Raw genomic sequence first — 13,668 nt, forward strand, 5'->3', positions numbered from 1 at the left:
AGCTAAGATTGTTTTTCCCTGTAGCAAAGCATTTACATTAAGTGAGTAGGGAGTTCCTGGAGAAATGTTTTTTCTGCCTTCCTCAAATATTTGCCAATGGGTTGCAGGTTATACGGAAATTTAGTTTTATCTGCCATTTCCTTCTGCCTTTGTTCTCCACATCACTATGAAGAAGAGGGTGATGTTGAGGCTCCAATAAACTGAGTCTATAGGTTTCTAGAGATTAGGCTATTGATAAGATCATCCTTTTCTTTTCTTAGGCAGCCAGGAGTGCCTGAGGGCTATCACATATATCCCACCTGGGGAGGGAGGGGATGTGTGTGCTAGCTTGTGCTTTGCCTTCAGCTTGCCTTATGCTCCCTCATCAGTTCTGTACCTGTACTACATTTGCTTTTGCTCCCACGCCCAGAGTCAGCTGGCGAACAAAGCTGAAGATGCATCTAGAAGAACAGAGCCAAGGAAATCACAGAGAATGAAGCCGGAACCCTGATGGCACGTTGACACTCTGGACCGAACAGCAACTGAAAACAGCGGTATCCTGGGCTGATCAGTTTTAGAGCCAATAAATGATCTCTCTGCTCAAGCTATTTTGGGCTGGGCTTTTTTTTTTTTAATTACTTGCAACATAAACAGTTCTGATTGGCACACATGTTAAAATTCTCACAACTGAAATGTCAAGTGGGAATTCATGTAAATTACATGTAAATTTTGATATCAATTACCTTAAGACATAAACATCATAGAAAAGAAACCAGAAGGGGATACACCAAAATGTTAATAGTGGTTATAAATTGACTGTAGGAAATCCGTGCTCTTCATTAAAGTTTTTTTGGGTTTTAAGGTTTTCTATCATAATAGGGATAATTTTCATAATCATTTGTCACAAGGCAGAATTTGAAGCAGGCTCCAGGCTCTGAGCTGTCAGCACAGAGCCGGATGTGGGGCTCGAACCCACAAACTGTGAGATCATGATCTGACCCGAAGTCGGATACTTAACTGACTGAGCCACCCATGCATCCCTTTAAAAAAAATTTTTTTAATGTTTATTTTTGAGAGAGAGAGAGAGAGAGAGAATGAAAGCAGGGGAAAGGCAGAGAGAGAGGGAGACACAGAATCCGAAGCAGGCTCCAGGCTTGCAAAGTTATTTTTAAAAAGTAAAAGAAGAGGGATGTGTGGGTGGCTCAGTTGGTTAAGTGTCTGACTCTTAGTTTCGGCTTGGGTCATAATCTCACCGTTCGAGCCCTCCCTCTCTCTCTGCCCCTCTCTTGCTTGCTCTCTCTCTCTCTCTCTCAAAATAAATAAACCAAAAAATAAAATAAGATAAGATAAAATAAATAAAAGAAGAAAGCAAAATGCAAGACTGATCCTACAGAGACTGGCTCTTTCTGCCCTTGATATCTGCCATCTACACTTGCTGCTTGGTCTACTGCTGAACCAGTTAACACATGTAGAAGTCTTGGCTCTAGAACTGAGAGAAAATAGGATTGGCTTACTGAGCTGCCTATGATACTGTTTTCTTTTTTTTAAATTAAGTTAAAATTTTAAAATGAAGTTTATGTATTGATTTTGAGAGAGAGAGCGCAAGTAAGCATGTGCTCGAGGGAGTTGTAGAGAGAGAATCCCAAGCAGGCTCTGCACTGTCAGCACCAAGCCTGATGGGGGGCTTGAAATCACAAACTGTGATCATGGCCTGAGCCAAGATCGAGAGTTGGATGCTTAACCAACTGAGCCACACAGGTACCCCGTATTATACTGTTTCTAAACATAGTAGTCTTATTTAAAATAACTGTGGAAGAAAACAGTGCTCTTTCCATTCCTTTTAAAATCTGGGGCCCTTAGCAAAATGAAAGCAGAAACTTTTGAAATGTATCCCTCAACTTGCGTCATGGCTGGGTCTGAGGTTCTCACTTCTGCAGGAGAAGCTCTCCCCTGGCTCAGAGGCCTCGTTGCCTTGCCCTTTCTTCCAAGGGGCTGCCTTGTTATTTTGGATTGGGCAACTGGGGGAAGAGAAGGCAGTGAGGTAGAGAGAGGTGCCTAGAAATTCCAGGTCCTCCCACCGCCTGCTCTCTGCCCACTCTCTCAGGGGATCGTCCTCAACTGCCATGGAATATTCCCATAGCCTTCGGGAATCACCCCCTCAGAGACCAGGATTTGTAGGGTTCTGTTGCTCTGGTAACCAGAGATCTGGAGCCTCTACATTGGACCTGCTGCAGTTCTGGAAAGAGGCAGCCCTGGTTGGGCCAGGCTTGGGGGAAGGCTTTGGGGCAGGAGCAGGGGAGAGCAGAGGCTTGGCCATACTTGTATCTCAGTGATGCCCACCCTTTCAGTGTTCTTGGATGTGCCCCTAGCCCAGAAGCTAGAGGGAAGCTTATTAAAGACCTACAAGCAAGACAATTGTCCTAACAAGATGTTCCTGGCCTATAAAGGTAGATGTCTCATGGTTTTGGAAAAAAGCAGAAAATGTCCTGGATCATTCTGTGCCCTTTGCCTTTCACTAGGACTTCCAGGGATGGGGTAAGACCTATGTCCTCTACCCTGGCTCTATGCTTCAGGGTCTGCTTGGGCACTATACTTTTTCCCTGATCCTCTCCCCTTTTCTGTTCCTGAACTAAGAATGGCTCCCAAAATGGACTCTTGTGAAATGCAGCCAGCCCTTGCCACTGTGAAAGTCAGGGTTACCTTTGTTCAGCCTTGTATATATACGGCACGTGTGGTGTATCATTTTTGCCCTTTAAAATGGCATAGATTTAGGGGCACCTGGGTGGCTCGGTCAGTTAAGCCTCCAGCTCTTGATTTCAGCTCAGGTCATGATCTCACAGTTTGTGAGTTCGAGCCCTGACAGTGTGGAGCATGCTTGGGATTCCCTCTCTGCCCCTCCCTCTCTCTGTGTCTCTCAAAAAAACGAAAACAAAAACAAAAACAAAAAACTTTAAAGAAAGTGACATAGGTTTAAAAAAAATGGCATAGGGTTCAGTTGTCTTTAAAAAGACAAAAATTATACACATTCACTGACAGCATGTTGTTTTTATAAAGGGGAGGGAAGAAAAAAGTTGTCTTTTCCTAGGCAACTTTCCAAAGCCCCAAGAAAGCCAAGACAGATGAATTGTTTGTGGGCTATCTGCAGAGCCCAGACCTGGAGGCCCTGAGGCAGGGCATCCAGAGCTCCCTCTGTGGTTTTCCCTCACAGTCTGTATGAGTAACAAAGGCCAGCCCTGGGTTTCTTCCGTGGTGCGCAAGACCCGACTGCAGATTGCACAGGATCCCTCTCTGAACTACGAGTACATGCCGGTGATGGGCATGAAATCATTCATCCAGGCCTCCTTGAAACTCCTCTTTGGAAGGCACAACCAAGTCATTGTGGAGAACAGGGTGAGATGAAGGGCCCTTTGTTTATTCACCCAGATACAGGGAGTGGGACTCTGGGGTTGCACAGTCTTAAACCCGGAAGGGGCCTTGGAGGGCTCCCTGGCATTGACAGAGGACACCCCTGAGACTCAGAGTCCAGAGACTTAGTCCGTGAAGGGCAGAGCCAGGATCAGAACCTGAAGAACCACACTGCTGATGTACAAGCTCTTTCAAGAAAGGAATAGTCAGGGGGCGCTTGGGTGGCTCAGTCGGCTAAACGTCTGACTCTTGATTTTGGCTCTGGTCATGATCTCACGGTTCATGGGATAGAGCCCCATGTGGAGCTCTGAGCTGACAGTGTGGAGCCTGCTTGGGATTCTCTCTCTCCCTGTCTGCCCCTCCCCTGCACACTCACATGCTCTCTCTCTCTCTCTCAAAATAAATAAATAAACACTAAAAAAAAGAAATAGTCTGGATTTGAGGCAGCACTAATATCACTATTACTCTTTTTTAAAGAGTTCATTCTTTTTTTAAAGTGTATTTATTTTGAGAGAGAGAGAGAGAATGAGGGGAGGAGTAGAGAGAGAGGGAGAGAGAGAATCCCAAGCAAGCTCCATGCTTTCTGCATGGAGTCCAACTTGGGGCTCAAACCCACAAACTGTGAGATCATGACCTGAATCAACATCAAGAGTCAGACACTACCGACTAAGCCACTCAGGCTCCCCTCAAGAGTTATTTCGTTTTATTTTCTGCTGGCAGGTAGGGGGTGTGCACACTGTTGGTGACAATGGTGCCTTCCAACTTGGGGCCCAATTCCTCAAAATTTGGCGTCAAGATTCTCAAGTAGTTTACATTATTTCTTCTAGAAAAGGTGAGTATTATGCAAAGTGAGGGTGACAGAAGATTCTTCTCCCCTGTTCCTGATTCCTGCCCCATTTGCAATCTTCACTGTTGTCTTTCTCACTCTCTGTCATGAACAAAATGGTGTGGATGAGCCAAGTATGTTTGTCCTTTTCCTGTTATTATCCCACCTTCAGCCATTGACCTTGAGGCCCATTCTCTGGCATGTCTGCCGCCATTTTTTCTGTATCAACTGGAGGGGGGCTGTGTTCCCACAGAGCCACATGGACTCGTCTTCCAGGACATGGGCTTTAAAGTTTCCGAATACTCCTTCTGGGACCCCAAGAAGCTGCGAGTGGACCCCAACGTGCTTCTCAATGTGGTGGAGGTAGAGGGGCCCTGCTCAGAATCTTCTCCCCACACCTGATTACAGTTTTATTTTCCTTTCCTCCCCTCCACCCCTGTCATCATGAAAGACCTTTCCTAGGCTTGGATTTGCCTGTTTAGTAGGAACTAACATGGAGGATCCCTTCTCCTCCATGGGCCCTGGTACCACTCCCACTTGGTAGGGAAAATGCCTGATGAGACAATGTCTACCTGCAGCAGGCCCCACATGGCTGTATCTTTGTGATCGGGAACACTGGTGACTGCAAGTTGACACAAAGTCAGTGGGCAAGGTTGATGGCCAGCATGAAGGTGAGGCCAGTATCCACCTGACTTTCCTCCCTCTCACCATCCACCATCTCCTCCACCAATCTTGTCCTTTTCCTGTTCTCCTTTCTCCTACAGAGAAAGCAGATATTCCCATTTTTTGACATTCCCTATCAAGGCTTATCCACCGGGGACCTGGAAGAAGATACTAATTTCTTACAATACTTTGTGTCTCAAGGTTTTGAATTCTTCTGCAGCCAGTCTCTGTCCAAGACTTTTGGCATCTATGGTACAGTATGGGGAGAAGGGCAAGGGAAGGCCTAGTGCTCATATGGTGCCACGGCCATGGCACTAACGATGTATTTGACATCTCTACTGTCTGGAGAGAGCCAAGGCCTCCAGGGAGAGCACCATGGAGGCAGATGGGAAGAACACCAAGCTACAAGTCAGGTTCTGTGATATTGTCTCCATTCAGCTACTAAAACTAGCCACTAAAACTGACTCCAGTGAAATCATTTTGCCCCTTTGGGCCTCTGTTTCCTCAGCTATAAGATGAAGGGGTAGGACTTAGTGATCCTTCAAGTGCCTCCCATCTTTGAGACACTTACTTATGGCTACTTTTTCTGGAAGAAGAGCCTCTGGCAACTTCCTGGGGCCTGGATAGCTGCTTGGCTAGGCTACAAGTAGGAGGGCCCTGTAGTCCAACCCTCTCTTCTACAAGGTTGGAGGTAGGGTCATAAAGGAAGGCTCTGGTAATGGAGGAGGAGACTGAGGGGCTATCTGTTTCAATGCTGCAGATGAAGGAGTGGGGATCCTGGTCGTGGTGGCACTCAACAACCAGCTCCTGCTATGTGTCCTCTCCCAGCTGATGACACTCACCCGGGCCCTGTGGCTAAACTCTCCCAGTAGGGGTGCTCGCATTATCACCTCCATCCTCTGTAACCCTGCTCTTCAGGGAGAATGGTAAGGGCAGAGGGTGGGGGCAGGAAGGGGGATGGCAGAGCCTCTAGACATACCTGTAGACCTGCCAATTCACAGGATTCTTCCTTGCCTCTTTGACTCCATTCATTCGTCAACATTTGCTGAGTACCCACTGTGTACTAATTGTAGGGGCCATGCCAAAAGTTGCCTTACCTTGGGGGAGGGGGTAAGAGGACATTCTTTTTGGACACAGTCCAGTGAATTACTTACTCTTTCAGATTGCAGGAGGAGGTTAGGCAGCATCAAGGGTTTGCTACTCTGGCAAAATCTGCCTACAAGCCTGCTTGGCTTGCTTTAATTTATATGGGCTGAAACTCTCCTATTTATAATCATTCCAGATCCCTGGCTCTCCTAGTGTGCCCTCAGGCACCCTGGTTGGGGTTTATGAAGGGAAGAAGAATGGAATGGCAATGAGGAGGTTGAGAGCAGGGGGAGGGTGGAACCTCATACTTTAATTCCTTGCTGTCTTTCCTTTCGCAGGAAGCACAGCCTGAAAGGACTTGTAGAGGACATCATGCTGACCAAGGAAAAGGTGAAGGAGAAGCTCCGGCTCCTGGGAACCCCTGGTTCCTGGGATCACATCACGGACCAGAGTGGGCCCCATAGCTACCTTGGACTCAACTGTAAGTATCTAAGAGGGGGTAGCTCACCCTTTCTGGCCTTGGGCTTATAATTGAGCATTAAACTTCACTGACCTGTCCCTAGCTTCACCTCAGAGTCTGATTCTTTCCTGAGGGAAGTAGAGCTGCTTTAAAGACCCTTCTGGATCCCCAGAAATGCTGACACTCCCTATTCTCTGTAATCCACCCTGGGCTAGAGGAGAGTTAGAGGTGGCCACCTTTGTATCTCAGACCCTGTGATTATCACCAGCTGAACAGGTGGAGTACCTGGTCAAGGAAAAGCATATCTACATCCCCAAGGATAGTCAGATCAACTTCACCTGCATCAATGCCTGCAATATAGATTACATCACTCAGAGCATCAATGAGGCTGTCCTTTCCATCAAGGGCTCACAGTAATGTCTTCAGACAGTCAATGTCTTCTGGCCAGAATAAAAAGCTTTAGTCTTTGCCAAAATTCTGTGCTGATTATTCATTGCTGCAATTCATTTCTCTGCAAAGCACTCTCTCTTTCTGTCTATTTATGAAGCATTGGTCTGGAATCAACAAGGAAAAAAGGCCCAGAGAGAAAGGGAATGTCTATCTTCATTGACCTTCTCATGTTTGTTGAACACATACTATATTAAGGCCCTGATTTGGTGGTGTCTTTGTTTGGGTTGTTATACCAAAATACCAACAAATTTGGTGTCTGGTGAAGGCCCACCTCCTGGTTCATAAACAGCATCTTTTGGCTGTAATATCACATTGTGGAAGAAGCAGGGAATCTCCCTAGGGCTTCTTTTTATAAGGACACTAATCCTATTTGTGAGGGCTCTGCCTCTATGATCCAACGACAGCCAAACACCACCACATTGAAGATTAGGTTTCAACGTGTGAATTTTAAGGTGTCATGAACATTCAGATAATAGTATCTGGGCAACAAAGGGAAAATAAAGAGAAGGCAAAAAAAAACCCCAGGTACAATCCAGTCCTTTTTCTCCAGAACCACACAGGTGCCTTTTTTTTTTTTTTTGAGAGAGAGAGAGAGCACAAGCAAAGGGAGAGTGGGAATCTTAAGCAGTTTCCAAGCTCAGTGTGGAGCCCATTGTTGGGTTAAATCCCATGACCCTGGGATCATGACCTGAGCTGAAATCAAGAATTGGTCGCTTTGGTAATGCAAGCTGGTGCAGCCACTCTGGAAAACAGTATGGAGGTTCCTCAAAAAAATAAAAATAGAACTACCCTACGACCCAGCAACTGCACTACTAAGCATTTATCCATGGAATACAGGTGTGCTGTTTAGAAGGGACACATGCACCCCAATGTTTATAGCAGCACCATCAACAATAGCCAAAGTATGGAAGGAGCCCAAATGTCCATCGATGGATGAATGGATAAAGAAGATGTGGTATATATACATACACACACACACACACACACACACACACACATAATGGAGTATTACTTGGCAATCAAAAAGAATGAAATCTTGCCATTTGCAACTATGTGGATGGAACTGGAGGGTATTATGCTAAGCGAAATTAGTCAGTCAGAGAAAGACAAATATCATATGACTTCACTCATATGAGGACTTTAAGAGACAAAACAGATGAACATAAGGGAAGGGAAACAAAAATAATATAAAAACAGGGAGGGGACAAAACATAAGAGACTTAAATATGGAGAACAGAGGGTTACGTGAGGGTTTGTGGGAGGGGGGATGGGCTAAATGGGTAAGGGGCACTAAGGAATCTACTCCTGAAATCATTTTTGCACTATATGCTAACTAATTTGGATGTAAATTAAAAAAATAATAATAAAACAAGTTAATAAAAAAAAATTGGTCGCTTAATCAAGTGACCCACCCAGGCATCCCTGCAGGTTCTTCTCAAGATTCCTTTGGTCCTTAGCTTCTAAGGGCTTCTAGCCTCAATGTCAGAAGAACTCTAGAGGAACGAACCCTCGGTGCATATGGATGGCATGTTTTAACCATTCTCAAAGGTGTTTTAGCATGAGGATAGAATTTATTCAACCAGGTTCTCCCCAACATTCTGAGCCTATGAAAATAATACTAGTGACTTTTAGATTATATAGGTTAGAAAGCATTGAACTAGCAGAGCAAAACCACTGCCTGTGACATTTTCTACTAGTGGCTTACATGAGATACAAGGGGTTCTAATGCCCCCAGCCCAGGATTCTGGCAGCATTTGAGGGAGGAATAGTTGTCCTCCCACCCTTTGTTTCTAGTTGACTTCAGGACCCCATTTAAAAATTTCTTACTGAATGTTCATTTAAGCCTTCCTTGAAACTAGTTTCTGTCTTGATCACCTCTTATTTAGTATCAGATGCCTGATCATTACTCTTTTTTTTTAATTTTTAATTTTTATTTTTTCCTCAAAAATTTATTTTATTTTTTATTTTTATTTTTATTTTTATTTTTATTTATTTAAAAAAATTTTTTAACGTTTATTCATTTTTTTGAGAGGCAGAGAGACAGAGTGTGAGCAGGGGGGGGGACAGAGAGAGAGGGAGACACAAGATCTGAAGCAGGCTCCAGGCTCTGAGCTGTCACCACAGTGCCTGATGAGGGGCTTGAACTCGTGAACTGCGAGATCATGACCTGAGCCAAAGTCAGCCACTTGACCGACTAAGCCACCCAGGCACCCCTTTTTAAAATTTTTACTTATTTTTTAATTTTATTTCTTTAAAATTTACATCCAAATTAGTTAGCATATAGTGCAACAATGATTTCAGGAGTAGATTCCTTAATGCCCCTTACCCATTTAGCCCATCCCCCCTCTCACAAACCCTCACGTAACCCTCTGTTCTCCATATTTAAGAGTCTCTTATGTTTTGTCCCCCTCCCTGTTTTTATATTATTTTTGTTTCCCTTCCCTTATGTTCATCTGTTTTGTCTCTTAAAGTCCTCATATGGCTGAAGTCATATGATATTTGTTTTTCTCTGATTGACTAATTTCGCTTAGCATAATACCCTCCAGTTCCATCCACGTAGTTGCAAATGGCAAGATTTCATTCTTTTAGATTGCCGAGTAATACTCCATTGTATATATATACCACATCTTCTTTATCCATTCATCCATCGATGGACATATGGGCTCTTTCCATACTTTGGCTATTGTTGATAGTGTTGCTGTAAACATGAGGGTGCATGTGTCCCTTCGAAACAGCACACCTGTATCCCTTAGATAAATACCTAGTAGTGTAGTTGCTGGGTCGTAGGGTAGCTCTATTTTTAATTTTTTGAGGAACCTCCATAGTGTTTTCCAGAGTGGCTGCATCAGTTTGCATTCCCACCAACAATGCAAAAGAGATCCTCTTTCTCTGAATCCTAGCCAACATCTGCTGTTGCCGGAGTTGTTAATGTTAGCCATTCTGACAGGTGTGAGGTGATATCTCAGTGTGGTTTTGATTTGTATTTCCCTGATGATGAGTGATGTTGATCATTTTTTCATGTGTCGGTTGGCCATCTGGATGTCTTCTTTGGAGAAGTGTCTATTCATGTCTTTTGCCCATTTCTTCACTGGATTATTTGTTTTTTGGGTGTTGAGTTTGATAAGTTCTTTATAGATTTTGGATACTAACCCTTTATCTGATATGTCGTTTGCAAATATCTTCTCCCATTCTGTTGGTTGCCTTTTAGTTTTGCTGATTGTTTCCTTCGCTGTACAGAAGCTTTTTATTTTGATGAGGTCCCAGTAGTTCATTTTTGCTTTTGTTTCCCCTGCTTCCAGAGACGTGTTGAGTAAGAAGTTGCTGAGGCCAAGATCAAAGAGGTTTTTTCCTGCTTTCTCCTCGAGGATTTTTAAAAAAAAAATTTTTTTTTCAACGTTTATTTATTTTTGGGACAGAGAGAGACAGAGCATGAGCGGGGGAGGGGCAGAGAGAGAGGGGCACAGAATCGGAAACAGGCTCCAGGCTCTGAGCCATCATCCCAGAGCCCGACGCGGGGCTCGAACTCACGGACCGCGAGATCGTGACCTGGCTGAAGTCGGACGCTTAACCGACTGCGCCACCCAGGCACCCCTCTCCTCGAGGATTTTGATGGCTTCCTGTCTTACATTGAAGTCTTTCATCCATTTTGAGTTTATTTTTGTGTATGGTGTAAGAAAGTGGTCCAGGTTCATTCTTCTGCACGTCGCTGTCCAGTTTTCCCAGCACCACTTGAAGAGACTGTCTTTATTCCATTGGATATTCTTTCCTGCTTTGTCAGAGATTAGTTGGCCATACGTTTGTGGGTCCATTTCTGGGTTCTCTATTCTGTTCCATTGATCTGAGTGTCTGTTTTTGTGTCAGTACCATACTCTCTTGATGATTACAGCTTTGTAGTATAGCTTGAAGTCTGGGATTGTGATGGCTCCTACTTTGGTTTTCTTTTTCAAGATTGCTTTGGCTATTCAGGGTCTTTTCTGGTTCCATACAAATTTTAGGATTATTTGTTCTAGCTCTGTGAAGAATGCTCGTGTTATTTTGATAGGTATTGCATTGAATATGTAGACTGTTTTGGGTAGTATTGACATTTTAACACTATTTATTCTTCCTATCCAGGAGCATGGAATCTTTTCCCATTTTTTTGTGTCTTCTTCAATTTCTTTCATAAGCTTTCTAAAGTTTTCAGTGTATAGATTTTTCACCACTTTGGTTAGATTTATTCTTAGCTATTTTATGGTTTTTTGTGCAACTGTAAATGGGATTGATTCCTTGATTTCTTTTTCTGTTGCTTCGTTGTTGGTGAATAGGAATTCACCTATTCACCGATTTCTGTGCATTGATTTTATATCTTGAAACTTTGCTGAATTCATGAATCAGTTCTAGGAGTTTTTTGGTGGAATCTTTTGGGTTTTCCATATAGAGTATCATGTCATCTGCAAAGAGTGAAAGTTTGACCTCCTCCTATCCGATTTGGATGTCTTTTATTTCTTTGTGTTGTCTGATTGCAGAGGCTAAGACTTCCAATACTATGTTGAATAACAGTGGTGAGAGTGGACATCCCTGTCTTGTTCCTGACCTTAGGGGGAAAGCTCTCAGTTTTTCCCCACTGAGGATGATATTAGCGTTGGGTCATTCATATATGGCTTTTATGATCTCGAGGTATGATCCTTCTATCCCTACTTTCTTGAGGGTGTTTATCAAGAAAGGATGCTGTATTTTGTCAAATGCTTTTTCTGCATCTATTGAGAGGATAATATGGTTCTTGTCCTTTCTTTTATTTATGTGATGAATCATGTTAATTGTTTTGTGGATATTGAACCAGCCCTGCATCCCAGGTATAAATCCCACTTGGTTGTGGTGAATAATTTTTTTAATGTATTGTTGGATCTGGTTGGCTAATATCTTGTTGAGGATTTTTGCATCCATGTTCATCAGGGAAATTGGTCTATAGTTCTCCTTTTTAGTAGGGTCTTTGTCTGTTTTGGAATCAAGGTAATGCTGGCCTCATAGAAAGAGTTTGGAAGTTTTCCTTCCATTTCTATTTTTTGGAACAGCTTCAAGAGAATAGGTGTTAACTCTTCCTTAAACGTTTGGTAGAATTCCCCTGGAAAGCCATCTGGCCCTGAACTGTTGTTTTTTGGGAGATTTTTGATCACTAATTCAATTTCTTTACTGGTTATGGGTCTGTTCAAATTTTCTATTTCTTCTTGTTTCAGTTTTGGTAGCATATATGTTTCTAGAAATTTGTCCATTTCTTCCAGATTGCCCATTTTTAAAAAATGTTTGTTTATTTTTGAGAGAGAGACAGAGCATGAGTGGGGGAGGGACAGAGAGAGAGGGAGACACAGAATCCAAAGCAGGCTCCAGTCTCTGAGCTGTCAGCACAGAGCCTGATGTGGGGCTCGAACTCACAGACTGTGAGATCCTGACCTGAGCTGAAGTCAGATGCTCAACCTACTGAGCCACCCAGGCGCCCCCAGATTGCCCATTTTATTGGCATATAATTGCTCATAATATTCTCTTACTACTGTTTTTATTTCTGCTGTGTTAGTTGTGATCTCTCCTCTTTCATTCTTGATTTTATTTATTTGGGTCCTTTCCTTTTTCTTTTTGATCAAGCTGGCTAGTGGTTTCTCAATTTTGTTAATTCTTTCAAAGAACCAGCTTCTGGTTTCATTGATCTGTTCTACTGTTTTGTTTTGTTTTGGTTTGGTTTGGTTTGGTTTGGTTTTGATAGCATTTATTTCTGCTCTAATCTTTGTTATTTCCTGTCTTCTGCTGGTTTTGGGTTTTATTTGCTGTTCTTTTTCCAGCTCTTTAAGGCATAAGGTTAGGTTGTGTATCTGAGATCTTTCTTCCTTCTTCAGGACGGCCTGGATTGCAATATACTTTCCTCTTATGGCTCCCTATGCTGCCTCCCAGAGGTTTTTGGGTTGTGGTGTTATCATTTTCATTGCCTTCCATATACTTTTTAATTTCCTCTTTAACTTCGTGGTTAGCCCATTCATTCTTTAGTAGGATGTTCTTTAGTCTCCAAGTATTTGTTACCTTCCCAAATTTTTTCTTGTGGTTGATTTCGAGTTTCATAGTGTTGTGGTCTGAAAGTATGCATGATATGATCTCAATCTTTTTGTACTTGCTGAGGGCTGATTTTTGTCCCAGTATGTGGTCTCTTCTGGAGAACGTTCCATACGCAGTGGAGAAGAATGTAATTCCACTCCTTTAGGATGAAATGTTCTGAATATATCTGTTAAGTCCATCTGGTCCGGTGTGTCATTCAAAGCCATTGTTTACTTGTTGCTTTTTTGATTAATCTGTCCATTGCTGTGAGTGGGGTGTTGAAGTCTCCTACTATTATGGTATTACTATCAATGAGTTTCTTTATGTTTGTGATTAATTGATTTATACATTAGGGTGCTTCCACATTTGGCACATAAATGTTTATAACTGTTAGGTCTTCTTGGTGGATAGACCCCAATTTTTATTTATTTTTGAGAAAGAGAGACAGAGTGTGAGCAGGGGAGGGGCAGAGCAAGAGAGAGGTGCAGAATCTGAAGCAGGTTCCAGGTTCTGAGCTGTCAGCACAGAGCCCGATGTGGGGTTTGAACCCACCAACCGAGAGATCATGACCTGAACCGAAGTTGGACACTGAAACGAGTCACCTAGGCACCCCACTACTCTTTGTTTAAAGTATTAATGAGTTTAAACTTTTTATTATGAATATTTTCAAACACAGTAGGAAGAATTATATAATGAACCCCCCTTGTAGCCATATCCACCTTCAGTGACCAAATCACGGCCA

At 43.1% G+C, this 13,668-nt stretch overlaps 1 protein-coding gene across 3 annotated transcripts in view; it reads left to right on the forward strand.

The window, feature by feature from the left end:
- The first annotated feature begins 2,200 nt into the window (after positions 1-2,200).
- The window catches only part of GOT1L1 (glutamic-oxaloacetic transaminase 1 like 1), a 29,821-nt gene continuing 18,353 nt past the window's right edge, over positions 2,201-13,668 (forward strand). Inside the window, exons 1-9 of one of the 3 annotated variants that reach the window (XM_047854856.1) lie at positions 2,201-2,426; positions 3,188-3,369; positions 4,105-4,216; positions 4,464-4,573; positions 4,789-4,881; positions 4,975-5,125; positions 5,634-5,799; positions 6,298-6,440; positions 6,688-6,861. In XM_047854856.1, the coding sequence (XP_047710812.1) occupies positions 2,312-2,426; positions 3,188-3,369; positions 4,105-4,216; positions 4,464-4,573; positions 4,789-4,881; positions 4,975-5,125; positions 5,634-5,799; positions 6,298-6,440; positions 6,688-6,836 (1,221 nt within the window). In that variant the 5' untranslated portion in view covers positions 2,201-2,311 and the 3' untranslated portion in view covers positions 6,837-6,861. Of the gene's footprint in view, positions 2,427-3,187; positions 3,370-4,104; positions 4,217-4,463; positions 4,574-4,788; positions 4,882-4,974; positions 5,126-5,633; positions 5,800-6,297; positions 6,441-6,687; positions 6,862-13,668 lie in introns of those variants that run through there. The other 2 variants (XM_047854855.1, XM_047854854.1) reach the window with 2 other exon arrangements.

This window comes from Prionailurus viverrinus, chromosome B1 (assembly GCF_022837055.1).
Source record: "Prionailurus viverrinus isolate Anna chromosome B1, UM_Priviv_1.0, whole genome shotgun sequence".
NCBI classification, from domain to species: domain Eukaryota; kingdom Metazoa; phylum Chordata; class Mammalia; order Carnivora; family Felidae; genus Prionailurus; species Prionailurus viverrinus.